The 25,942-nt window shown below is 47.3% G+C and overlaps 1 protein-coding gene across 1 annotated transcript in view; it reads right to left on the reverse strand.

Moving 5' to 3' along the window:
• LOC119460513 (intermembrane lipid transfer protein VPS13A) overlaps positions 1–25,942 on the reverse strand; it is a 1,139,096-nt gene that overhangs the window by 583,778 nt on the left and 529,376 nt on the right. The window contains exon 46 of the mRNA XM_037721434.2: positions 19,537–19,647. Within this exon, the coding sequence (XP_037577362.2) occupies positions 19,537–19,647 (111 nt within the window). The remainder of the gene's footprint in view (positions 1–19,536; positions 19,648–25,942) is intronic.

The raw sequence follows: 25,942 nt of genomic DNA on the forward strand, positions 1-25,942 counted from the left end.
GAGGTCCCACATGCTTGAAACACAAGATGAACTGCCTCAAGGTCCTTAAAGAAAAGCGAACGGCGCGATGCCAGATGAATACGCGCCTCAGCAATGAAGCGAAAGCCGTGATTGAAAGCGCTGACAGTGCAAAGACTTCATCTTTGATCGAACGACTACACGCAAATAATGAGGACTTGGAGAAGCTTAACGCCGATCTAGAAGAAGCTATCCCCGAGGACGAGTTCGCGACAGAATTTGAAACTGTGTTGACTTATCAAGATGCTGCGCGAGGAATGTTGGGAGAGCTGAAGGCTCGGGAGTGGCTACTCCGTCAAAATCAGTGTTCTACGGCTGCCCCTTCCGCAGCTGCAGGTTCATCAAACGCACTCGATGATTGCGCGCCGCGCAAGTCAATCAAGCTTCCAATTCTACAGTTGCAGACATTCGACGGACAGCTTTGTCACTGGCCTGCTTTTTGGGAGCAATTCAAGGCATCTGTGAATGAAAACGAAAAGCTGACGAAAGGAGAACGATTTCAATATCTGAAGAATCTTCTGAGCGGTACAGCAGTAGCTTCAATTTCTGGTCTACAAGCGACAGGCGAGTGCTACGATGACGCCATCGAAATTCAAAAGAGTCGTTTTGGCGATAAGCGTCGCATTGTGCAGGAGCATCTACGCCGTCTGCGCACACTACCAGCAGTTGCTTCCTCAGAAGATGTATACAATCTTCGAAGGCTATTGGATTATGTGCAGTGCCATATCAGAGGCCTGAAAGGTCTAAACATCAGTCCTGCCAGCTATGCAACTATGATGACAGACATTCTATTGAAGGCATTGCCAGCAGACATTGTCATTGGCTATTATCGAAAAGAAGCCAGTTCAAAGTCATCACCGTCTGCTATAGACAGTTCAGGCTCTGTACAACAGCAAGGTGCAACGACAGCGACAGCCGACGAGGAGTTGCAAGAACTCTTGACCTATCTTCGCGTGGAAGTTGAAAGCCGAGAAAGAAGTGGAGTTTATGACTTTAAAGGAAAGAAATGCGCTAAACCACCCGAGGAGAGAAGAAACTTGCACTCCACCTTACCAACAGCAGCTGTCCTGCAATCTTCCTCGAAAGTTAAAGACAAGGACTGTCTCTTCTGTGGGTCTTCAAAGCACTCAACTCCAGTTTGTGACAGCGTCATGAACCATGAAGAAAAGTTGAAGAAATTGGCTACAGAGAACCGATGTTATCGATGCAGCGTGAGAGGACATCTTGCCAAAAACTGTTATCGAAAAATCAAGTGTGGAACATGCAGAGGAAGACACGTCTCCTCAATGTGCGATCCCAAGTGGAAACCTAAGAAGACGGAACAAGAAAGACCCGTAACCGCGAACAGTCTTCATACCAGCTCTCGTTTGTTCGTGGATGCTGAGGTTTTATTGCAGACATTTCGGGCATGGATCATCGGACAAAAGCAGAGGGCCTACATCCGTGGAATTGTAGACAGCGGAAGCCAGCGCACGTTCATTCGTGAAGACGTATCCAAGACACTTGGCTTGAAAGAACTGGGATCGGTGAATTTACAGCTAAATACTTTTGGACAGACAAGCTCGGTTAACATCCAACATCGCATTGTCGAACTAAAAATTCGCAGTCAGTATGACAATCGGGAATACCTGGTACAGGCCATTGAAGTACCATTCGTCTGCAAGGATGTTGTTCAAGTACCACTCGAGCATGACTTTGTTACAATCATTGAAAGCGACGGACACCTCATTGCAGATAAGCTGTTATTACCAGGCATGGCTGCTGTTCCTGGTATTAGCCTTTTAATTGGTGCTGACCAGCTATGGCAATTCCATGTCCGGAGAAATGAAACGATACCATTGCCAGGCAGACTTGGTGGCGCTGGGTTCTGCATTTGGCTGGATGTTACAAGGACCACTTTCGTTCAACACCTCTTTGGAAGCAGCACTCAACGCATGCGTATTGCGAGTAAGTGCATCTACTGACTCTATCGACGATCTACTTCGGAAGTTCTGGGAGTTAGAGAGCATCGGGATTACGCCAGTCGACAACACTCCAAATAAGGAACCTAATATGGTGCTAGAAAAATTCGATCACGATATCGCCTTCGTCAACGGTCACTACCAAGTAGCCCTTCCGTGGAAAGAAAGCTGTGGACAACTAGACGATAATCGATTGCAAGCACGGAAGCGACTGATGTGTCTCGGAAAGAAAATGAAGAACAATCCAGAGTTTGCCGTAGAATATGATACCACCATCAGGAACTATATGAAGATGGGCCACGCCGAGAGAGTACCTAGCCAAATTGAGGCGCAACCCTCTAAGGTCTACTACATGCCGCATCACGCTGTTGTGCGAAGCGAGTCTACAACTACTCGAGTACGAGTAATTTTTGACGCATCCTCTCACGATCCTGATTCATCGTCCCTCAATGACCATCTCAAGAAAGGACCAAAGCTACTGGCCGACTTGGTTGCTCTTCTCATACGTTTTCGTATGAAACGTATTGCTATGACGGCTGACATAGAGAAAGCCTTTCTACAGATTAGCGTAAAAATGGAAGACAGAGATGCATTGAGATTCCTTTGGTTCAAGGATATACCCTCTAAGAAAAAACCAGATCCTGAAATAGAGGAATGGCGCATGACAAGGGTGCCTTTTGGAACAGTAGCAAGCCCATTCCTACTCAACGCCACACTCCAACACCACCTGAAGGGAGTAAAGGATCAAACAGAAGAAACGGCCAAGTTACTTGCTGCTTCTTTCTACGTTGATGACCTTCTTATAGGAGCAGATAGTGAGGATTCAGCTCAAAAGGTATACAGAGATGCAAATTATATAATGGAAGACGCTGGAATGCGACTAAGAAAATGGTCGTCGAATTCTAAACTGCTGAGAGATCTTATTACCACGGCTGAAGGAGATAGCGCACCCTCAGGAGCTGTCAAGATATTGGGACTCTTGTGGGATCCTATGACAGACAAGATGACAGCAGCATATCAGGTGTCACGAATGCAGTTTTCTCGCGGTCGCGCTCGTTGACTTTGATCTGCCAGTACCCTGACTTACGATCTAACGAGGTAAAGAACTGGGCGTGATGTAGACGGTCCAAGGCATCGTCAACCCTTGGCAGAGGGTAAACATCGCGCTTGGTGACTTCGTTAAGCTATCTGTAGTCGACACAGAAGCGTATGTGTATTGTCTTTCTTTTTTACCAGAACGACGGGGGACGCCCATGGGCTTGTCGAAGGCTGAATCACGTCATTGTCCAGCATTTCTTTAACCTGGCGTTTAATCGCCTCTCTTTCCATTGGCGACACGCGATACAGATGCTGACAAACTGGGTGTGCCGATTCCTCTGTGAAAATATGGTGTTTTGAAACGGAGGTGCGCTGAACTTTAGATTCTGTAGAGAAGCAGCTAGAGAATTCGCTCACGAGGCCTAATAGTCATTGCTTCTATTGTCCCGACAAACCGGCATTAATGTGAATGCGGCTGCAAAGCGTGGGAGCATCTGTCACGTCCGGTGAAGTCACCTCTAAAGTGCCGATGTCGGAGAAGTCCGCAATTTGGTTGAGGAAGGCGACAGCCGTATCTTGAGGGACGTGCTGAAACTCGTTGCTGAAGTTCATCAGAACAACTAGTGACCGCTTGCTCTGCAACTGAACAAGGCTCGAGCTATGCAGATATACCGTTCGAGCAGCAGCAGAATATTTGCCTCGGCAATGCCCTCACTGTCGTCGAACGCGTCGCAGGTTACAAGGGTTAATACACTGCTCCTAGGCGGTAACGTGACGTTGTCATCGAGGATGTGCAAGGCATTGTCACGACTGTCGTACTTGTTGCTTGCTATGGCATGCGCTGTCGAAAACGTTACCAGCGACTCTTGCAAATTAATGATGGCTCCATTAGCCTGCAGGAAGTCCATCCCAAAGATCAACTCTCACGAACAACTCGGCAGGATAATGAAATCTCCGACGTACGTAAAGCCGCGAATATTCACTCGTGCTGTACACCTGCCCACAGGCTTTAAGAGGTGTCCTCCGGCAGTAAGGACCTGAGACATAGTCCACTGCGTGTAAACTTTTTTCAGTTTAGCGGCAAGTTCTCGGCTCATAACAGAGGTGCCCGCGCCAGTGTCGACTAAAGCTGTGACTTCTTCGTCTATGCTGACTGGTATATCCGATGTTACGACGTGCCTTTGATCACCTGAGTGCGTTTGTTGTCGTCGCTGTCGTCACTTGCGTCGTAATGGAGGATATTCGGTACATTCGGCGTCAGCGGCCTCGCCTCCAGAGGTCGCTGAACTCAGTTTTCCCGGTTTGCAGGGCTGGGCGAACGGCGCCTAGGGCCGTCTCGACGGAAGGCAGGACTTGGCGACAGGTATCGTGACGCAGCCGGTGACGACGAGCGAGGCTCGTGCCTTGGCTGTTCGAAGAAATTGAGACGACTCACCAGGAAGCTCTCGATTTCCACTGGACGCTCACCAGGTCGTGGACGCGGCGCATTCGGAGAGAACCCACGGAGACCCATGCATCGGTAGGGACACATCCTGTAGATATGGCCGGCTTCGCCGCAATGAAAACAGAGCGAACTGTGGTCAGGAGCACGCCAGACATCACTCTTTCTTGGCCTGGACTCGTTGATAAATGGCATATTACGACGGCTGAACCCGACTTCTGTCTGTTCCGTGGTGCGCATGACGTTTGATGTATTACAGCGACGGACGTCGTACGGCTTCCGCATAAGTCATCCTAACTTGCTCCTGCGGCTGTGGTGCCCCGAAGCATTCAGGAACTTGGATGGCTTGCCTGATTTCGTTTCGCATCATCTCCACCACGGAAAGTCGCGCGACTGGGGGCTCGACAGCCTGCATTTTTTGGAGTTCTCTTATGACCGCTCTTATTAATTCTCTGAGGTCGCTAACGTCGCTTCCCAGTGTCACGTTAGGGACGCCACTCGAAATTGCAGTCACGTTTAGATTGTACTGCCTGGCGAGCTGTTGTAGTGCCCTTTCCATTGCAGTGGCTTCAGCGAGAAATGCCGCAAGCGTAGTCGGTGGGTTGCGGATAAGGGCGGCAAAGATTTCCTGCTTTACGCCTCGCATTAGGTGTCGAACTTTTTTGTCTTTGGGCATTGAAGCGTCTGCACATCTGAAGAGCCGAGCCATATCTTCAATATACGTCGTGACGCTTTCATTAGAGGCTTGAATTCTTGCCTGAAATGCCAACTCCGCTCTCTCCTTTCTGTCGGCGCTGGTGTAGGCGGCAACTAACTGCCGACGAATTTCTTTCCACGATGTCAGTGTCGTCTCATGGTTTTCGAACCATGTCTTTGCGGAATCCCCGAGAGCGAAGTACACATTACGCAACTTGTGCTCTTGGGACCAATCGTTGAATTCGGCTACCCTTTTGAAGTGGTCAAGCCAGTCTTCGACGTCTTCAAGAGCACCTCCGTGGAACACATTGGGTGTTTGCGGCTGATGAAAAAGGACCTGTGTCGGCACGGCAAGCGCAGCAGTAGACGGTTCGTGCATCATCCTGGTAGGATCAGGTAGCAGACCGTGCTGTGGCTGAAGCCCCTGACGACAACGGCTGGTACGGACGTGTACCGGGGTGAGCTCTGTCGGAGTACGCACTGGCGACGAGTCAGGAGTGCGCTGCATCTCGGGCGATCGTATCATTTACCCAGCACCTCCACCAGAAAATGTCACGAAGATAGCAATCGAGACCTTGGCAAAACGGTGTTCTTTTAATATAGGCTGACACTCGGAGAGCGCGCGTTTCAGAACACACTTCGTCGTTCTCGTTGCAGCGGCCGGCGGCCGCAGGTGCCAGCCTATCTCGCGTCAGTATAATGATCTAAACTGGAATGCGCATGTCACTAAAGTCATATCATCTGCTAACAGAAGCCCTGGATTCTTAAAACATCACCCACGTCACGCACCATGAGACCTAAAATTGCTTGCCTACAAAACACTCGTGTGCTCTAAGGAATATGCCTATGCCATCTGGAGCCCTAACCAAAAATAAAGTGCCTAGAATCAGTACAAAATCGTGCTACAAGATTCAGTCAATCATGCTATGCATACAATACCAGTATATTATCGTTAAAAGCAGAGTCCGGCATATCGACCCTGGCTTGTCAGCGTTGTATCGCTAGTTTGTACTTATTCCGTAAGTTTTTTTACAGCTCACTTAATCATCCACCCTACATCATTCCTCCGGCACGCATTTCACTTCGCATTGGTCATCCCCTCCAAGTCACCCGGCCACGTGCGCACACTACCACTTTTGCCTCATCATTCTTCCCACGCTTAGCCTCGGACTGGAACGGCCTTCCACACGACATTGCCGCAATCACCTGCCCATCCACATTTTTCAACTGTATAACTTCCATACTTAACCGCGAGCAAAGGTGCACTTAAACATCCTTTCCTTGTGTATTTATTTACTTTATACTTGATGTCCACCCCTTACGTAATACCCCCAATCCTGGAGGCCTTTTAGGTAATAAAGTGAAGTGAAGTGAAGCATGCTCTTCTTTTTTTCCAACAATGCTAAGCACCCCCTTTTGGCACATATCATAACAATTGCATGCACTGCACTTGCTCATTCAAAATGGTCAAACCTGCCAGGGCACCTAAGGAAAACAACTGAAAAACTGTGCAGAGAATCCCTTTTTCGATCATCCCACAGGATCAGGGAGAATCTGAGCAGGAACGTCACCTGCATTTCCATTTGTAGTTCTCAGCTGCTGCATCACATACACTGGCCACTGCAAGGCACCAACTTTTGATACTCCCGTGTTGTTTTTGAGGGCCACAGATTCGAAGCACAGTGTGCAAGCCTTGTTGAAGTTGGGAATTATTTCACAGCTTACATCATAAAGTGCATGATCAAAGGCTCCAGATATTCACAGTTATGAGCATGAGCCTAAAAAAATAGTAAATAGAGTCGATGGCTGCACTACATTATTGCACCAATCTTGATTTGAATGACACAAACAAAACACTACAAAGGAAGAAACAAGTTCACACCAAGTCATAATGAAGATCACTAAGGATTTACAATAGAACCTTGTTGATACAAACGCTTTCGTACTATTTCCTGGCGCCAATGTTCGCGATCGAGAAAGCAAGACAATAACCCAATTTAGTTACACTTTCTTTTTTTTACTGGAATGCATTCCTGGAAAACAGCATCTTTAGGCACCAATGTTCAGTGTATCGCCAAACTGCGATTGTATAGTAAGTTTTTCGGCCGTTAGATCCCATGTAAACAAGAAAAGGTACAAAGCACACGTGACTGACATCAGTAGGCCCCTACAATGGCAGCTTGCCCGCAGTACTCGCTTGCCCCTGTGACATGAAAATGCCGCCATGCACTCAGTTTCCTATTTTGGTTAAGAGCAAATCTCCTCATGGGTTGTCGCACGATGGTATTCACAGCTATAGCCGCCATTGTGATAAGCATCTTCACCTATCTGATTCACACTGTGTATACTGTATTGCCGTTGGAAGCGTACTGCATGCTTTTATAGTAGGTGGTAAACCAACTGTACCACCGTTCCCTGCTAAAGGCAGCGTGAAGTGAGCCTCATGTTTCACTTCGGCAGCATCGCGTCATTGCATGCATTTCAGTATTACCCACTAGCTTGATTTCGTTTCAGTTTCCCACTGCCGTCTTAAAACGACAATGTGCCTTTCAAGTCACTTGGTACCACGAGCGTGACGCACATCTGCACCTTGTGCTCTACCCGAGTGAGCACATCCCGCCAAAATGCTCCGCCCAAAGAAGCTGTTGACCCAGGATGAATTGGAGGAACGTAAGCTTGCAGAAGCCATGAGAACAACCACGTGCGTCTCATGACGCTCAGGCCCCACCAGATCGATGTGTGTTGGCGTCTTGTGCTGCACCGATTCATGAAATGCTTTAGTTAAGTTTTTAATGACTTCGGATTATACGTTCTCCCTGTTAGTACATTCTTTCTTGCGTTTTTAATGCGAGAGCATTATATGGCTCACTAGGGAGAAAACCCGGTGTGTTGGCGTTGGCATGACCACTGATGGCTCAAAAAGTCGTGTGCCAATCGAGGCAGTTGATGACCTTAATAAGGGCAAGGTTAAATAAGGCAGAGTAATTTAAGGCAGGCTTAATTAAGATAAGAGTTCATCACGGCACTTGAACCCACGACCATTGATGTTAATTAAGATAGAGCTAATTAAGGCACTCAAACCCACGACCTTTGGTGTTATTCAAGGTGAGGCACAGTTAATTAAGATAGAGTTAATTAGGGCACTCCAACCCTTGACATTTGGTGTTAATTAAGGTGAAGTTAAATTAAGACTGAAAGAGCATAGGCATTGCACAGAGGTCGCAATGCTTTCGCATTCATCCACGTACGGATAACTAAGTGCCCCTTAAATTATTATTTGTCTGAATATATGAACAATGTTCTACTGTGTGGGGATGCGCGACTCTCACGCGTCCCCTGATGTTGTTTTCCCCGCATGGCTCCCATCTCCTTTAATCCGGCTTTGCCGTGTGGCTTTACGCCAGCGGAGTTGCAGCGTATTACGAGAGATGGCGCTACTGTTGCGCTGCTAATGCCACCTGAAGGTGGGGGGTTATGCGGGCGCAAAAGGGAGAAGGCTGTTCCTCTTCAGGTTGGGGTCAGTGAGCAGTGCAGACGTCCCGCGCGTGCGCCGATCCACGCTTCGCAAGACCGTCTTGCGTGGCTAGGAGCAGGGCACCGGTATGGACGAACACGGATCGCTCGAACGCGCCGCTGTTCGCGTGATCGTACACGTGAACTACTAGACGATGGTGTCACAGCATGGGGCGAATATATTCGCTCGCTATGGGGTTGCGGTGAGTCGGACTTCCTTGATTTGTGGCGCGCCCACGTGAATGTTCTATTGGTAGTAATTGACCAATTGCAGAAGTACGACTGCGCATGCGCCAAAACCGGCCGGGGCGGGGCGTTGTGAGCGCCATCTCCGTGGTTGGAAAGCAAACAGCGCAGTTCGGGCAGCCTTCGGTAGTGCTACGTGCCCCGCAAGTCCGCGAGCGTGACATGCCGGCCAACTGCGTCGCTTTCGGCTGCACGAGCTATTATTATGGAAGGGGAAATACTAATTTCTTCAGATTTCCATCTGCGAATGTTAATGCGGGAAGGAGAAGTTTGTGGACGGCAGCGGTGAAGCGGTTGAACTCGGACGGCACGGCGTGGCAGCCAACAGTGCATTCGAGGATCTGTGGCGCGCATTTTGTCACAGGTAAGTGTGATAAAGCCTTTATTGTTTAACTTTTACGTACTGATTGCGTCTATAAATGCAGGCCGGCCGTCGAAGCTCGCTACGCACCCAGACTACGTGCCTACTATATTTACGTACAGAAAAGCTGGCAGCGACGCCGATGTTCGGCGGCACAACCGTGCCTTACAAAGGCGGGAGAGCAAACGTAAGTTACCCGATTTGCTTTGGCCAAGCCTCGCATCGTTGTAGTGTGTGTGCATGCTTCTGTGTGTTTCGAAAGTAAGGTGTACTAACAGGATGAAATGATGCCGAACGCCACTTGGCAAATAGGTCATCGAGCAGGTTACGTGCGCATTATTCGCCGCTGCAGTAAAGTTGTGCTACGTAGAGATGTGTTTTTCAACGACCGGTCGAGCTGGCCGCAGGTTGGTGCTCTGGAGTTTTTAGTATGCCGTGATCTGGTTCCGCCACACCAGACTGCAAGCGAGTGTTGCGTGTTCAGGAGTGCACGCGCAACACTGCCTCAGGTGCACGCGCAGATTTGTACGCAAGCCAGACATTTACGTTATCCTTCCTCTGAAATAGTCACATTATTGCTCGGCTTTTTCTATGATATATTTATTGATTCATGTAACATAACAAATTTTATTTCAACATGCTCTTAGAAGATAATACGCTTTGCATTGATATATATGTGCTTGACATCTGTAGGGGCTGCTACTATAGCCTCCCTAAACAGCCAAGTGGACCCCACGGCTCTACCAGGGAACGGACAGCCTGCTGCAGTCATTCAGGGTAAGCATGCTTCATTGACTATTCTTATTACATAAAAATAGAAAGTTTCTATGGAACAGCAAGCTGGAGTGCACTGATAAGTCTATATTCACTGTATGTAGACATGTAGAGATGATACTTTCATATGTACTGTGTCACATTTTGAGGGATAACGTTGTAGTGCTGTGTATCATTAATGCACAATATTTACCATGTCATGGCTAACTTAACGGTACTGAATGTTAACTTGGATGCAAGTTCATGTATGTTCTCAAAGTGTGTTACTCCGGGCAGATAGAAATAGTCAACAAAAAAAAGTGATCACTGGTATCGTTAGCTGTACATTACAGCAGTTTCTGTTCCTTAATTTTATTGAGACTTCCATATTTATTTATAGAAGCTGAGCTGCCCATTGACCCCTCTGGAAGCACAGCTGCACCCACAGAGGATATGCCTGAGCAGGAACCACTAGGAAATGGTGAGAATAAGGCCACTGGCTGTAGCAAATCATGCTTGCTATGGTACTTACTGGGTGCTTACTCTTATGAAAATCTGTAAAACAAAGTATTTTTTAATTTGTGGAAAAGTAAGAGATGGCAAGTATTGAGCGTGGCTGTTCTAAATCAGGGAATTCATTCCAAAGCATGTATGGCGAGGCTGACGGGGTGCCTTTTAAATGTAAGGTTGTCAGCTCGATGCACATGTGAATTTCTTCACAACTGATTGGTCTTGAAGGTTGTATTATTCACGGTTGGAGTTGAGTGTGATATTTTTCTTCAAACTTGCAACTGATAGGAAAATATAATGGTGCTGTAAAAGTTATTTACCCTTGCACCATTCAGCAAGCACTTGCAGAATGTATGAGAAAATTGGGAAATACCAAGGAAACATGAAAGTGCAATGTGGTGATGCGCTGTTTTATTTTGAGTATACAACGAACTAATCAGCCGCAACCAATAGAAGTTCTTTGTTGAGCAGTCGTGTTAAAAAAATTCCGGGGTTTTACGTGCCAAAACCATATGATTATGAGACATGCCATAGTATGGGACACCGAATTTGACCACCTGGTGTTCTTTAACGTGGACCCAATACATGGTGCACGAGCAGCAGTCAAGTTTTAAGTATGTAATGATACAAATTCCAAGTCAGTGCTGACATTCTTAGTTTTTAGTATCTTATACGAAAATTTACTATCAGCACAATGATATCAGTGACCTAAACTGTGCTATTTCTTCTCAGGTGACATGCAAATGAATCTTACTGGGCAAGGCACCGCTCCTGTGACATTGCAAACATCAGTGATTGGTAAGCAACTGCAGTAATTTAATCATAAGGCTATACCTTCACTATCATCGTGCCTTTCTTTAAAGTAAAACTTTTGCAGCTGTGAAGTTTTACTAATTTTAACATTCACTGCATTGATTTGATCAACTTTCTAGGTGCTTCACATCCTTCTCTGTAGCTTATATCTGCCTTGAAAGCTTGTGCCAAGAAATTTAATAATACCATCAGAAAATTGCATGTCAAGTGTTGTGTTTAAAGTAAACAATGGATTTAGCCGCTGGATTAGTAAGCGTACTTCATCGGGCTGCTCAACTGATTATAAGTTATTGTAATGTGGCTGTTGTCACCCTGTGCAAGTTTTCTAGCAAAGCTGGCTTTTGTCTATTGGTTGCTTACATGACTTAAGTAGTTTTATTATCTCTTTCTATGCCATTATCATAGGTTCCCAGGCAAGCACCAGCTACCCAAGTGCTTCAACGAGCAGTGATGCGCAGAGAGAAAGAGCATGGCTCCACTAAAAAATTGCTTCTTTAGAAAGAAAGAATATTAGGCTTGAAATGAAGCTTGATGAAGCGAATTCTAGAATCCTGACTTTAAATGTCATAAAACTCTCGGCTAAGAAGTGTGCTTTTTATACTGGCCTGCCTAATTATGGGGTCTTTCGAAGTCTCTTCGAGTACTTTGAGCCCCGAGCCAGTAAAATGTCGTACTGGGGTGCAGAAAGGAAAGCTAATAGTAATGTCCCTGGCAGACCAAGGGAACGGGAACTTGAAGCAGAGTTTTTCATGGTACTTGTGCGGCTAAAAACTGGGATGCCTGGAGAAGAGGTTGCTCGAAACTTTTTAATGTCCGCAAGCCATGTCAGCCGCATTTTTGCCACCTGGGTTAATTTCCTTGAGCTTGAACTGGAAGCGAGGGTGCAAATACCAACAAGGGAGATGTTAGCACCGTACCTGCCAGGATATTTTCGAGGTTTCGAAAATACTAGGTTGGTGCTAGATGCTACAGAAGTTCGCATACAGCGGCCCTCTTCACTTAGTACACAGAGGCAAACATTTTCAACTTATAAGCACTACAATACTTACAAGGTGCTTTTGGGGTGTACACCTGATGGCTATATTGCTTATGTGTCTCGTCTATGGGGAGGTTCTGTGTCTGACAAGACTATGCTACAGTGCAGTGGGCTTTTGGATCTTATGAATGACGGAGACGCAATAATGGTAGACAAGGGGTTTACGTTTCCTTATTTGCCACCAGGAATCGCAGTTTTCCGACCACCATTCCGTGAGCAACACGAGCCCCAGATGAGACCTGAAGCTGTGGAGCGAACGCGTCGCATCGCATGTGCGAGAGTCCATGTGGAACGCGCGATAGGACGCGTCAAAATATTCCAGATATTAAGTAGAGCATTTCCTATCAGCATGATGGATATTGCTGAGCAAGTGTTTAGGGTTTGTTGTTTCCTCTGCAACTACAAACCACCATTGATAAAAGACGAGTGACAGCTTCCAAGTGCTTGTTGCAGAGGTTGATTAAAGCAACACTTATTCTTTCTATGCATTCTTATTGTTTAGATTAGTGACTAAGTGCTCTTCTTTGATCATATTTCCCACTTATGTAATACCCCAACCGGGTTTCTTGAGGGTAAAATAAATTGTCCTATGCATCTTTCTTCACTGCAAATGGTTTTATCCACTTTTGTGGCATCATTCTCCATCACTATTACAGGTGTAAAACGAATGTCAATTGCATTTTATGCTGGCATAGTACTGCCATTAGATTGCACTAGCACTCGAAAAGGTTGTCTTATTTCATTCTTGGTACATTGCAGGATGTTGGTAGGTTCCCGTCTCGCCTTGCTTTATTAAAATGTGTGGCCCACACGTAACCTCTGCTGTTGAGCACAGGAGCCCACTGCAATAGCCACCAGGCAACAATCACTTCTTTTCTTTGTTGTTTCATTGACATCAACACGAAATACAATGTATAGTTGTTTATTAACATTGTCAAAACACAGTTTACCCATCAGTTGACTTTGCTTGCTATTCTTTTAATTTTCATCACCAGGCCATCATGGTGTTCGCACACAAAAAAAACGTTCAACAGCTTTCTGTAAGAGACATATTGCCCCTTTGTATAAAGCCTGTTCAGCCGCTTCACGCGCCTTGTGAGAATCTCTGGTATCAGAGCATACCTCATAAAGTGAAGTAGGCTGGGGAGCATTTCAGTATCCCAGAACACTCTATTGTAGGGTATGCGCTGAAGGTGGACCTTGTTTGGCCCAAACCAGACAACAAAGTCACACCAATTGTGACCTGTGATGGCCATCTGCCCTTGAATTTGGAAATAATATTCATGGTCTGTTTTCAAGACAGCCTCACCATCTTCTAGCCTACAGCAAAATTTGCTGTCTTCGCAGGCTTCATCCATAGTTTGTCCCCGTTTGGAAAACGGGCACTTCACTTCGAGAATACCCTCCTCTCCATCCGTCCTCACAACTCGATCTGGTGATGCAGCCAGCAGCGGATGGTCACTGTGTATATGCAGGCCTGTTTCATGCACTGTGACCTGCCTGTCCAGACTCCTTAGGAGGAGTGCATATGCCTCAACGGCATCCTTTTCATGTTCTCTTCCGTACACCATTGCTTCGGCAGACACTGCCCTATCACTTGGATAGAGCAGGGTCTTCAGCAAACTTTCTGGCTTGATGCAACGGCACACCCGCTTAAAAAGGGAGGCTGTAAGCTGGCCAACTCTGGCAGCATGCCAGTTTTTGTTGTCGGCTTGCCCTGTTGTGGTTGCACATATTTTGTCACGGTCGTCCTTCTCTATGGGCTTCAAAGATGACATGTGTGCACTGACAATCTCTTGCACTCTGTCGCTCCACAGGTCTTCTTCGTCTCCAATTAATTGTGCAGATGGCTCAGGTACATGTTGTGCCGGTTGTTGCCCCATGTAGCGTAGCGCTTGGAGGCTGGGGTAGCATTCCGTGAGGCTCTCCCTGAAATGCTCCACTTGATTTTCGGTAGGGGGCGACAGGTGGCTGCATGGGTTGTATCGTCGCCTTTTTTTTGGACGCAGTGGCTTGTTGACTCTATATTTGCGGAAAGAGATTTCCACCAAAGGCAGCCTTGGAGCGGGCTTCTTGGCTGCAATACAGTAAAATATGGCTTAGTTGTGCCACATAATTGAACTTTTTCTAGCCTAATACACAGAAAATAGGAAGGCCCACGTGACATATTCTGTTGCAGATAAGATGAACCTAGCAGAGCAGTCAGTATATTGCTGCAGTTGGCATTCTTAGGATGCTTCACTCACTTTTCAACTACTTTCCTCTGACTTCTCTGGGCAGGAAGTAGCGGCTGTTACACCTTCAATCTTACTGAGCGACGATCGTATTACCTCCACAATCCTAATCATGAAATGTGTCATCACCAGTGAGACATCCATTATGGGAAACAATTCCAATAAGGTCGCTTATCATCTCCAAAAAATGCATACAAGAGGAGGTTAGATGTATACTGTGGCCTGCACAACATAAACTGAAAGAAAAAGGGTCATGTATGGCATTCAGCAGTGACATTTTAACCTTGTGAAAAGGCAGGAATAGGAACTGAAATATTGCAGCATGACTGTACTGATATAAAGTGCTATTGTGTGCCTGGTGATTCTGCATACAGAGAAGGCCGAACAAAATCGATGGCTACACAACTTGTGTTCTGCTCCATGTGTGAGTGTAGTAACAGTTTTTGTCGGCACTCTATCAGCGCTATATTCACCACCATGCCTTGATGTGCTTGTTTCGAACATTTAGAGCACACTTTCCATGCTTACTTCCCATGACAGTTGTCAGTGCTAGATTGCAATTAGTTTTGGTGGGGCCAACCTATAAAACTGTATGTACACTGAGTATTTGAATAAAGTTATTGTGTACGCAATGAAAGTATGTATTGTTCTTGACTTTGCTTAAACACCACTCACACATACGAACTGTTTTTTGTAAATATCCTGTCCATGTGATTATGGAGCACAGCTTAAAAACTGCATGTTCGAGATGCCAAAATGCTACCATAAGGGAGTGCCTTTAAGGAGGTGTCATATGTAAGTGGTACATCTGTGCCACACCTTCTGCGGGAACAATCCACTTGCATGGTAGGTCCGTGCAGGCGACTTCCATTCCCTTGTCCTCTGCCAGATCTGCAACGCTGAGCAGAAGGCCAGCAACGTGCTGGCATGTCTCGCTGAGGCTGCAAAATATTTTTAAAAATAAGTTTTTTTTCGCAGTCGTCAATGCGCGCTCATTTCTGAAACAAGTTTTAAGCGCTCGTCACTGAGTCAATCTAAGCAAATGCGAGTACGATTGAGTGCAATGTGAAAAACAGCGCAAACAGGTACGGCCAGTCTATGTTCTTTTGGGCATCTGCTGATAACATATGTATTATCTGTTAATTTAAATTGTGTGGTTTTACGTGCCAAAACCACGATCTCATTATGAGGCACGCCGTAGTGGGGGACTCCGTAAATTTGGACCACCTGGGGTTCTTTAACGTGTACCTAAATCTAAGTACACGGGTGTTCTCGCATTTCGCCCCAAACGAAATGCGGCCGCCGTGGCCGGGATTCGATCCCACGACCTTGTGCTAAGCAGCCCAACACCATAGCCACTGAACAACCACGGCGGGTAACATATATGTATATCTGATTATTCATTTCCAATAAATTTTGTGAGTCTGCGCTCGTCATTTCTTCTGTACTTGTCTGTTAAGTAGCGCTATCTTCCACCATGACTTCGAACCAACTCGGCTGAATATCTGCCTTGATATTATTGGTATTCGCGAGTAAGCGCGAGCGCACTGTCCGGCGGACGCACGCGCTGCCCACATTTAAGCTAATGTAAAGTACAAAATAAGCTTGCGTATACTTTGAGGCCTTAGCGCTCGCAAAAACACCCTGAATAACCTGCCGCGTACTATAGCGCATGCGAAATTTGGGATACGATTAATACTGCTGTCACACGACCACTTTTGATCGCGATCAAGCCCGATCCGGATCGAAATTCTCGAGTGCAATTGGCTCCCTCACGCAGCTTGCGCAAAGGAGGCAAATACGACCAAAAAATTCGACCCGGATCGGGCTTGATCGCGATCAAAAGTGCGCCGTGCGACACCTGTATAACACAGCAGTTTGACGAAACAGCACGAGACGAATAAGACATTGGCAAGCTAGCACATGTAGCACACCTACCGTTTCATGCAACAGCTAAAGTTCGAGAAATGCGACAGGCAGAAAGTACTCACCCGGCCACACATTCACAGTGCGCCCCGGCAATGTCGCCAACGGCCTTCGTGAACCATGCGGTAACCACGTAGATGCCCGACTTCATGGATGGCGTGCACGTAGCTCGTATGATGCCAAGTGCAGGGTCTGCGGTATTTACGTTAAGTTTTAAGTTCTTAACATACCCTTCTTCTTTCAAAGCCCATCCGCGGTGTGCCTGACGAACGGACGAAGTGTTGGCGTGCAGATAACGCCACGCATTGTCGCTCGTTATCCGGCACTCCGAGAAGTCGGTTGTCCATCCCGTTTGCAAAAACGCAAGGGAATGGAGTCCTCTTCAATCATAATTAACGAATGTCACGTGCGACCACCAAAGAACGTCGACAAAACGTGACAGAAGCTGCGCTAACACAATGTCGCTACCCGATGCCGCCGTACGGAAGAAAGGCTGGAGCCCGGATGTTTTCCAACCAAGCGGCGAGGCGCAAGCTTCCTGTTTTTCGCGCTAGGTGGCGCTCTGACTTCTGCAAATGGTCAATTCGGCTAGCGTGTATTAGTGTATGAAAGGTGCAATAAATGCCCTTTTGATTGTCTGCACTACTGTGTTGTCGTTCCTTTGTCCCAAGAGCATGTGTGAGACCCCACATATGGCGCCCAACGTGGGGCCTCTTGGGGCATCGGACGATAATTTTTAACAGTTTTGCTCGGTTCGAGACAACCTTTGTTTCAACCGAAGTGTAGTCCTAGCGTGGATTTTGATCGCTAGTGTCGGCGGCGTGCTTGCTTGAGCGAGGCGACGGTTGCTGTAGCATGTTTGAACATTTCAACATGCTAAGCCTTTTCGCGAGTGTTTTGAAGTACACTCGTCGGTACGAGAGCCACATGGTCTGCATCCGGGAGGCTTCCGTACTCACTCGCTTAAGGCTTGTCAATGCTCCGCAGGCGCTAGGCCTCACTTTCCCAGGATGCAGCTGGTTCTCGTACCAACGAGTGTACTTCAAAACACTCGCGAAAAGGCTTAGCATGTTACAGCAACCGTCGCCTCGCTCATTTTACTCGGCGGCGCCACTGTCACATGTACTAACTTTTGTTCGCGACGCGCGCGTTGATAGGCCTGGTGACATGTTTCGCCGGCGTATGTGTAGTGATTTAAGGTTGGGGGGATGTGGGGATGCGCGACTCTCACGCGTCCCCTGATGTTGTTTTCCCCGCATGTCTCCTGTAGTCCGGCTTCTCTGCGTGGCTAAGCCAGGCGGTGGTTGCGGCGTGTTGCGAGAGATGGCGCTAGTGATGATAAGTGGTTCTTGAGGGAAAGGGAAAGGTTGGCGCTATCTTCTGCAGCCCTTGAGGGAGCACGGCTCAGCGCCGCGATGCTAACGCGGGGTCACTTGGGAGAGAAAGGTCGGAGGCGCTCTCTTGGCTTGGGATCGGCGACCAACACGCACGGACGCTTCGCGCGTGCGCCGGCCCGCTTCGCGCGACCGTCGCGCGAGGCTAAGAGCAGGACACCGGTATGGACGAACACGGATCGTTCGAGCGCGCCACCGTTCGCGTGACCATACACGTGAACGACTAGGCGATGGTGTCGTAGCACGCGGGGTGACTTGGGAGAGAAAGGTCGGAGGCGCTCTCTTTGGCTTGGGATCGGCGACCAACACGCACGGACGCTTCGCGCGTGCGCCGGCCCGCTTCGCGCGACCGTCGCGCGAGGCTAAGAGCAGGACACCGGTATGGACAAACACGGATCGTTCGAGCGCGCCACCGTTCGCGTGACCGTACACGTGAACGACTAGGCGATGGTGTCATAGCATGGGGCGAACGTATTCGCTCGCTATCGGGTCGCGGTGAGTCGGACTTACTTGATTTGTCGCGCGCCCGTGTGAATGTTCTATTTGTTGTAATTCGGCTAGTGTGCATTAGTGTATGAAAGGTGCAATAAATGCCCTTTTGATTGTCTGCACTACTGTGTTGTCGTTCCTTTGTCCCAAGAGCACATGTGAGACCCCACACAGTACACTTCCCACATCCAGCATGTCATTATTGTTACCTGCTGTGTGTCAGATGAAATTGAAGAATGACTAGATAGGGTGTCGCTCAGAAATTTTCTGGTAAGCATGAGCTCGAAGTCACACTTTTCAGCAGTAACTAATGCACTGCACATTTGAATTAGTTATGAAAATCAAAGCGTGATCGTCTCTTTGCTAAGAAAATGAGCTTTCAAACTTGTTTCTCTTTAACTTATACACTGAATGCTTTCAAGTTCTAGCCAGTGCAACCTGGTGTCATTAACATCGTAAAATGTTTCTCATGTCCGTGAGGTGCAGATGAAAGAATGCGCTGTGTACAGTTACTGACATCCATGATAATAAACCACCAGTGTATGTCAGTCATAAAATTTACTTTTGGGCCTACACTTTTCAAATATAGGATCACAGGTAACGTCCTACATTGTCCTTCATGAAGGCTATGAAGGCTGTGGTAAAGTAGTGGTGAGCACAATCGGCAGTTGTCAAATCTAGTCTCACAGCTCGAGTCAGTCCAGTGTATTAATGCACACATTACCATAAGTTCCAGAGCAATCACTGGTGCTCTGTAATATACCTAGATTTGGAAATTCACACCATTGACAACACTATTCGGGTCATGCATGCAACCTGATTAGACACGGCTTCCAAACTCTTGATTCGGTGACAACATTTCTGAAGCTTCACGTAAGCCACGCATATCTTCCTCAAGAGCGACAACAGTGGCAATCCAGTAAAAGCAGTCAATTTCTCAAAATAAAGCAGTGTACACTACATGACAATTCACTAATGAACTCAGAGCTGCACTTGAATGTTGCCTTGTAATTTCGAGGTAGAGCACTAGTATGACCAGCAAGCAAAAATTACCCAAGTGAAACAACATGGCAGACATAGAAATGGGTAAGTACACTATGTGCTTACTTTGACAAGCACAGAGAGGAGTGATTCTGGGCCCAGCAAGTTGTCAACTAACACAGCTTCCTGGGGCACATGGCGGTGGTGTGGACAGACCATCTTTCTCTCCTTGACATCCTAAAGACACAAAAGGTTTAGCAAAAAAAAACATGGTATACTTTACCTTATGAATTGCAAAAGCATTGACACACGCATTTTCTGCAGCCCACAATACTTGGAAACTGGCTATTGACAAAGAATGCTGGAACTAAAAACACAAGTCATTTCCATTAATGTGAGATTTCCGCAATAATAAAAATTAAGCACATATAAAAAGTAAAATCATGGTTGACGGCAGAAAACTAATTATTAGAAAAAGCACACCACAAATTTGACAGTTTCACCCAAAAGGGGAAGCTATAGCAAGGTTTATTGAGCTTGAACTCCTTGGACAGTGTTCCAACTACAGTTAAACCTGGATATAACGAAATTGACAAATTCCCGAAAAACTTCGTTATAAAGAGGATTTCGTTATATGCAGGTTCGGCACGAAAATTCGAAAAAGAAACGCTTACTGTATTTACTTGATTCTAACGCGCCCTCAATTGTAACGCGCACCTGTTTTCCGTTTTCGTCGAAGCACTCATTCTTGGAATGTCACACCAGCTACCGGATGCGTGGACACGTGTCGTTTCGCACAAGCGCGAGGCATCGGAAACGAAGAGCGAGCGTCACGATGGCGTCGTAGCGTCGTATAGTGTTACGGTAGAACCTCGCTGTTGCGTTCCCGGGGGCTGCGTTTTCCCGGCTGTTACGTCGTTTTCGACCGGTCCCGGCACAGCTCCCATAGAACCCAATGCATTGGTAACCCCGCTGTTGCGTCGCAACTGCGGGACCGTTCCCGCATCATACGTTGCGAACTGCCACCCCGCGCCGGCCCGCGCGGCCATTCTGACTTTTCATGTCGCTTGGCTTGGTGGCTTGACGATGGCATTGGCCGCCCAAAGTGCCGGGGGCGACAACTATGACGTATTTTCGGTTTCCGCCAGCAAAAGTATGGTCCTTGAGATCCGTATTTGCTATATAAAGATGGTGTCCATGACGCGTTGCGGCCCTAAAATTGGTTTTGGCTCATAGATATTCCGTATAAAGGTACGGCCACTCTAGCGGCAAAAAACGCGCGCGTCATGCCGCGAGCGGCAAGTTGCCGTGTGTCAGCGCCTTGCCGCGAGGCGATCGTGGCACGCGCGTCTCGCCGCGCTGCTCTCCCGCGCCCTCCGAAGAACGCGCGAGCAACACCGCGAGCGCTCGTTGTTTCATGCGAGAGACGACGATCGTCGATTGAAAACCCTGCACGGACTGGCGGCGGTCCGGTTGTGATAGCTCCGTGACGTCACTCTCGTCGCTCTTGATTGGTTCTTCATCTCGCGGCACGCGGCATTTTCCGCAGAAATGGGTCTCGAACCATTTCGCGCGGCACGCCGGAAGACCCCCGATTCCTGCCGCTTTTGCCGCGCGTTTTTGCCGCGTGTTTTTGCCGCTAGCGTGGCCGTACACTAAAGTCCAAGGGCGATAACTCAGTCACCGCGCGCCGTATGCTGTATGTGCGAGTGAAAACGTGCGAGGGGAGCCGACGACCACGTCTAAATCTCGTGTGCGCAAGAAAAGCAGGGAGGAAGCGCGCCTTCCGTTGCGCTCGAGGCACCGGCGAGGGAGCGAGGGGGGAGGGATAGCGGGGTGGCGTTGTGTACTCAGGCATCAACTGCGCAATGCGCGGCGGCGCGCTGTCGCGCAGGCCGTATCTTCAAAGCGATCTGCGTTGGGGCAGAGTCTAGCAGTGTAGGTGCGTCGGCGGCTCGTAGCTTTGTGCGTGCTGTGTGTTCTCGACGCTCAGTTTGCGTTGAAGCGATGGACAACAGCACGAAGGTCACTTCGCTCGCTTCTCCAGCGGTGCTTCCACACACCGCCAGCGTTTGACAGCGCGTGTCCACGCTCATCGAGTGTGGTGTGTCACAGCGTGTACCAGCGCGTCGGCAACATCAACTGGAAAAGGAGAGAGTGCCGGCTTGGCGGGCTAGGCCAGCTGCAGCAAGCGGCAGGATCAGGTTTGAATGAAGGGAGGGGGAAAGGTCACGCCCGCGGCGACTAGATCGCCAGGTCGAGGGATGCAGGCCCGCCTTGCACACGCACGCACTCACACGTGCGATCGCTTCGCAATCCGTCGCGGCGGAGAAGGTGCTTCCGGTTGCTGCTCGCGCAAAAATGACAAAATTTGGGGCGAAATCTCTAGGTGGTCGGAGGGGAAAATTCGTTATATCAAGGGGGTCTCCCGCTGCCACTTCGTTACGTAGAGGTCTCAAATACACGTGCTTCTATGGAGTAATGGCGGGGAATAGAAAAACTTCATTATATCCAGGAATTCGTTATATGGAGATTCGTTATAAGCAGGTTTAACTGTATACAATGGTGCGACATAATGGCTCTACGTAGCACGCAAGCATGCTGAAGGAACAGTGCCCTGACACCTGCCAGGGGTCTCACAATGCTGGCGGAGTGACCAGCAACGTTGCAGGCATTGCACCTCGATGGTGCACGAGATTAAACAACAGGAAGCATTAGCCAGTAAAATATTAGATAACATTAACTTGATGTTTACTGCTCGTTCGGGTCAGACCAGTGCATATGCACATCAGCTCAGCAGGAATGCTAGCGGGCTTATACTGCATGTGCATTCAACACACATGCTAGCAGTGAAAGGCAGAATGCTGCCCTGGCTCTGAGGCATAGCGTTGCTTTTGCGTCCACGCCACTTCTTGCAGCCAAATGCATTCGTGTTTTGGAGACACTCTAACCCTCCGTGCACAAGCCGTGCATGCACGTCAATAGCGGGAGCACACAAGAAAGGCGCCGACGGCGTGAATGTGTCTCGAGGTGATTATCAAACCAAAATAATACTGCACATACTTTTCGGTTTAATAGTCCAAAATACCACAAGACTATCAAACTGAAAAATACTGTAAATAATTGCTAATGCAATAAAATTACTTAGCAATAGACAACAGCATAAACCATCTCACTACTTATTGCTATCAGTGGGCCAATGATGCTCAAAAGCAGAAGCTGTGCGACATTCTCCATACCAAGACTCACAGTCTGTGCGCCGTTGACCAATCAACTGACAACTTCAGGCCTTGCGGCACGCTAGTCACAACCAATGCACAACCTCAAAAGAGTCAAGTTTGGCGCCCTCCCCATAGGAGACCACTGCAGGGAAGCCGACCACTTGTACAGGGCATCTCCTTACCATTGAGCAGGGAGGGCACCGTGGCATTTTTCCTAATGCTCCCTGCCCACGCAATGGCGAACACCCACTCGAGATCGAAGCTTACTTTACGGATCTCAGGACCTGGTTTGAGCCATGGCTCCGCAATAGCCGATCACCGTTGCCCACTAGAAACAAGTCGTCTAGCCTGCTCTAGACTGCGAACGCTACCGGATGTCACTTGTCTAGCCCTGCCACCTGGGAAAACTGAATTCAGTGACCTGCAGAGCTGAGGTCGCTGACGTTTTGAACACAAGAGATCCTCCACAACCACAAGAGTGACATGACGGCTTTAAGATGCAGGGACAGAAGAGCAGTCTGGTGCCAGTTTCTTGTGACGTCTCTGTAACTATAGATGATCACCAAGTCATATTGCTAATTGACACAGGTGCAGACACGTCTGTCATGATCCAGAATCTCACATCCACACTGAAAAAAGCTTCAACAAAATGTGCTGGAACTCAGATTCGTACTGCGCAGAAAGGCGCCTCATAACTCTTATGCGTCGGTGAGCAGCAAGATAAAAAAATCTGGGGCTTCACTTACATTGGCAACTTCATTATTCTTCCCAAATGCTCAAAAGACCTGATTCTTGGCATGGACTTCTTTAAGGCAAACAATGCCATTATTGACCTTCAAGAGCCTAGCGTGACCTTCTCTAATACACAAGCTATAGGGAAGAGTGATGACAAGAGTTGTGACACCACCCTTCGCATCAAAGTGCGGAGAACGCCCATTAGAGAGCACTGTATTCATAGTGGGTGAATCAGCACGTCCCGTCCACCAGCCCCCTTGTCGACTGTTGCTAGTAGAAAGGGAGGCCATCAAGCAGCAAGAGAAGGAGATGTTCTCCAGAATGAAACCATAGTCCATAAGTCACAAGTCAATGGGCCTCGCTCATCATGTTTGTCAACAAGGCGTCACTTCTCCGTAGACTACAGAAAGTTAAACCATGTCACCAAGCATGACCTTTATCCACTGCCAAGGATTGACGATGCATGGGATTATCTATGCAAATATTAAGCTTATTTCATCATTGGATCTCAAGTTTGGGTATTCGCAGATAGAAGTTGACAAGCACGATCATGAAAAAACAGCTTTTGTAACACGCGACTGGGCTATATGAATTTCAGTTCCTCCCTACTGGCCCGTGTTTTGCGCCTGCACCTTTCATGCAGTGATGAATACCGTTATTACGGTGGCAAGATGGAAAGGTGTGCTGTCTGCCAGCGTACTTCAGCGCTTCATGACGACAAACGTGGTGCTGCAGTCAAAGGCCTGTCGTCGTGTGCTGTATTGCATTGGAACTGCAGCACATCTACCATCGTATTTAAACTGAAAACCGCCTTCACAGTGACATTATAGACAGTTACAAATTTCTGAATGCAGCAGAGCTCTGCCACTTGTGATGATAATGTGCTTGCCTTTTCCCACCTGTTTGTTTCCCCATTTCAAGTGTAAAAATATAAGAGGTATTTATGCTGTTTAGTTCGCTAAACATGTTATACTTTAGTCTACGAATAGAAGCACAAATTCTGCAAGGACAAAATAGCCCTTCATCAGTTCTTTTAAAGCAAGAAAGGCGAAAGTTTGCTTTCTGGAACAAATATATAGTATGTAGGGGCTGCATGCTAACAGCAATCCATGCAGGGTGTATTCTTATACCATGGAATGCACAAGAGAAATGATTTCGCTTGAAGGGATGTAAAATACAATGGCATAAATATTGATATTTGTACAATAAAAATCTTTTGGTTCAATTTCTAAGCCCATATTGGGGATATTACAAATGCAACATGCTTGGAATATAATTTAACGTTTTTTGACAACACTAACAAATTTAAAAACAAATTCTTATGTTGTTCGATGATGTGTGATGAGAGGAGTAGCTTGTAGCATGAAAAATAGTAGTTTGGACTTGTGATGACCGTATATACGTGTATGTTTGAATGCAATAATTATTTACGTAATTCTTCGGTCACACACGCAGACCAGCAACACCAAGCTTTTACTGCAACTATAGCTTTAAATGAAACACACAATACAGGTAGCGTAGCGTAAGATGCTTTTTCTTTTCCAGAGTACGCTCAGGAACCAAGTTCTTGGTCGTCACAAGGAAGTCCAGGCGAGCAATATGTTAGCTTGATGATACTGTTCGTAATTTCGATTTTATGCGGCTCACAACCGATGACTCCTGAATGCTTAAGCTGGCAAAAGAAAGAAAAGAAACTACCAGCAGCAGGGCATCTGCCTGCCATTTTGTTGTAAACTGCGGCCGCTGCACTTCAAGGTGAATTTTTCACACACGGAACCATTTTGTCAGCCGTATTTGAGCAGGTTCATTTTTTCACTCGTCTACAAGTACTCATTCTTCACCTAAAGAACATGCGACATTTTCATTTGTGTCCTATTTGCTTGAAGTGTGTGTAAGTTTGGCTCGCTGTCCCTTCAGGATTATTTCAACAGCTGACATTCCATCAGAGCCTTGCATGTTCTTTTTCTATGAATTTTCTTCACTATGTAAGCCACAGCGTCGGGCAGCATCAAAGGAACAGTGTCACTCATTAGCTGCATGTACGTCATCGAAATCTGTAAAATCTTCCTGCCGGTCATATGCCCAATGACATGCTCCTTAAAGTGCTGACACATGGCTACTGTGGTTGAAACATTTTGTCAGCACGGCGAAGGGCAAACTCAAGTCTCTTGGAAAGTTCTGGGTCTCAGCGCATCAAAACCAATGATATTTTTGCACGTGGCTTGCATGCTTGCAGCCGAACTTACAATTTAGCCCAAAGAAAGTGGCGTCCCTCCAGCTTATTTTTTTTTGCGCAGGAACTCTTTCATTCTGTCCAGGAGTCTCACGAGGTTGGTATTCACGAACATTACCCACAGTCTTCACCTTGCTTCTTTTACGAGAACTATCATGACTGCTAGTCCAGCGTACCGTGCAGTCAGCGTGTTAACGGATGATATAAACTACCACATTTTAAAACTACTCAGTGCAGCAAGAAACATTGCATTGTTATGCGCTATCTCAACATAATTTAACCATTTTCTTTCAGGTTTTACTGTGCGAACCAATTAGGTTAAATATAAGAACAATAACAACAC

This window comes from Dermacentor silvarum, chromosome 8 (assembly GCF_013339745.2).
Source record: "Dermacentor silvarum isolate Dsil-2018 chromosome 8, BIME_Dsil_1.4, whole genome shotgun sequence".
NCBI classification, from domain to species: domain Eukaryota; kingdom Metazoa; phylum Arthropoda; class Arachnida; order Ixodida; family Ixodidae; genus Dermacentor; species Dermacentor silvarum.